This window comes from Pterocles gutturalis, unplaced genomic scaffold (assembly GCF_000699245.1).
Source record: "Pterocles gutturalis isolate BGI_N339 unplaced genomic scaffold, ASM69924v1 scaffold39931, whole genome shotgun sequence".
Lineage (NCBI taxonomy): Eukaryota > Metazoa > Chordata > Aves > Pterocliformes > Pteroclidae > Pterocles > Pterocles gutturalis.
This window is the reverse complement of record NW_010099188.1, coordinates 1-2,500: the sequence shown is the minus strand read 5'-3', so window position 1 is coordinate 2,500 and position 2,500 is coordinate 1. Positions and strand designations below refer to the sequence as shown.

General features: G+C 54.3%; 1 protein-coding gene across 1 annotated transcript; it reads right to left on the bottom strand.

Annotated features, from left to right (window-relative positions):
• Nucleotides 1-377: 377 nt before the first annotated feature.
• Nucleotides 378-1,463, bottom strand: LOC104458410 (chemokine-like receptor 1). Its single transcript, XM_010075580.1, has one exon. The coding sequence runs from the start codon at nucleotides 1,461-1,463 to the stop codon at nucleotides 378-380; it is 1,086 nt and encodes a 361-aa protein (XP_010073882.1).
• Nucleotides 1,464-2,500: the final 1,037 nt, after the last annotated feature.

The following is a 2,500-nucleotide window of genomic DNA, read 5'->3' as shown; positions in this document are numbered from 1 at the left end:
TTTCCAAATTCTGGGTATTTAATCTTTTTATCTAGTCGTGTTACTGAAGATGAGCATGCTTGGTCAGGTTGGATCAACAAGTGTTTCATCACACAGGCGACACAACAGGCTGACTATGTTTTACATAAATTTATTGGGATTTAATATTCCTTCACCAACAGTACAAAATGTCAGATCTCAGCAATTTAAGGGCCAGAAACATGTCAAGCACACACACAGGTTTGAGATACCTCCAAAATGTCAGATGACACTTCATTAGCACACACGGCCCTTTGCAGCCCTGAGTCCTGCGATGATAGCTCTGAAATGAGGGGAGATTGCAGAGAAGAGAACTGCCCCCTCCAACAGTGCTGGCCATGCAGTAAACCAGCGCCTGCTCAGACCCTCGGGACCTCCGCTTCCGAAGCAGACCTGGACTTTCGCCTGCTGGTCAGGCTGCCCAGGACTGACTCCTCGCTGAAGGCCCCTTCGAAGGTCGACAGGATGGACTGGCGAAACTTCTCCTTGAAATCTGGCCCCACAAATACATACAGAATGGGGTTGATGCAGCTGTTGAAGAAAGCGAGGCTGGAAACCAAGGGGATCCCAATGTAAAGGGCCATTTTCATCTCATGACTGGAAGAGTTTTGGGATATTTCCATCAAAGAGAAGACATGATAAGGGAAATAACAGAGGAAAAATGAGACTGTGACAGCAATGATAATTCTGTATGGCTTCGCAGAGTTGGTTAGCTGCCTTCTTTTCAGCTTGACAGCAACAATGCTGTAGCAGATGAGAATCACTGTGAAAGGGATGAGGAACCCGCATAAGAATCGCGTTATGATCATCGCTTTGTGCCGCATCCTCCACAGCCTCCGCGTTGCCTCAGATGCGTAGTTATCGGACAGGGCAAAATTATTGTAGCAGCTAGTGATGTTCCTGGAACTGACCGCAGTGTCCCGAAAGACAAGGTACGGGGAGCTGAGGAGGAGAGCCAGGACCCACGTCCCCAGTGCGATCCTGGCCGCCAGCTCCGGACTCCTGCGGTTGTGAGACCAGACGGGAAAGGCCACAGAAACGCAGCGGTCCATGCTGATGACTGTCAGGAGGAAGACGCTGGCAAACATGTTGAGGAACGCGATGGTGCTGTTCAGCTTGCACAGGAGCTTCCCGAATGGCCAGTGGAAGCCCAGCGCTGTGTAGGCGATGCTGAGGGGCAGGAAAAAGGTGAAGATGAAATCAGCAACGGCCAGGTTGAGGAACCAGATGGAGTTCACCGTCTTCTTCATCTTGAAGCCTGCAATCCAGATGACGAGGCCGTTCCCTGTCACCCCCAGCAAGCAGGCGATGCTGTACACCACCATGGAGAGGACGTGCATGCTCTTCTGGAGGCCGGAGTAGTAGTCATGGGCGGTGGCGTTCTCAGGCTGCACGGTGGGGAAGCTGTCAAAGAAGGGTGATGGGGAAGAAGAGACGCTCTCCATTGCTAGCAAGCCGCAGTCCTGAAATCATAACAGCGCACATGGCTATTATCTCCTACAGCTCAAGAGAGGTGAAAATCTTTGCTAGCAGCTGCACACAGAATGTTGATTTTTTGCTTGCAGCTCCTTCATTCCACTGCAGCCCGGGGTGCTGCGGGGTGGAGGGCTGGTGTCACCCAGTGTGGTGTTCCCCACACCGCAGTGCCTTGCAAGTGGCCACATGACCCTGCCACTGCTCTGCACGTCACAGAAACCACCGCGAACTGAGAAACCGACCCAGGTTTTGCTGTTGGTGTCGGCGCTGTCAGAACAACACCTCCGTAAACAGCCCACAACAGCAATCCACCGTGGGCAGCAGCACAACCACGGGAACCCAAATCCCACAGCTGTGACAAGCCCTCTTTGGATGACCAAATGACAAATTAAGAGCAAAAAGCATTTAGACTGATAAAGATGAGGTTCAAAGACTGTTCCTTCACCAAGGACCTTCCAGGGAGGAGCACTCTAATAACAGCTGGTGTAACCGTAACCTGGTTAACTGTAAGCCCATTACCCACAGCCCACCCTCCCGGTGAGCCCACCGTTCTCCTCACCCCTCCTGCTCACCCCAGCACCTTGCCGGGTCCCACAGGACTCACCGCCGTTCCGCGCTCCTTCGCCGCTCTGCCCGCAGCGGGTGGTCTCGCCTCCTGGCTGACTCCCCTTTGTGACGCTGCTCCTCTCTGCAGTGACTCACGCTGCCTCGTCCCATTTTCCCATGGCTTGGGATCACGGGGAATTTAGTAGGATCCCTTATTCCCTAATCTTCTTCCTCATTTGCAGGACACTGATTTAACCCCTGAAGCCCCGGCGGTCGCAGGCTCCCCCATCCCCTAACTTGGATCCAGCACACGGACAACACAGCCCCTCTGCTGCCTGCGTGACAGCCCCCCGGGCAGCTTCCTTCCTCCCAAGCACCCGGACACCCCGACGGGCTCTGGGGCAGCCCCACTGCGGGGGGCACGGGGCAGGCTCTGCTCCCCAGGGCAGCGGTGTCACCC

Excerpts from the sequence above, each read along its gene's own strand:
- LOC104458410 (XM_010075580.1), bottom strand. The coding sequence starts at position 1,463 with ATGGAGAGCGTCTCTTCTTCCCCATCACCCTTCTTTGACAGCTTCCCC.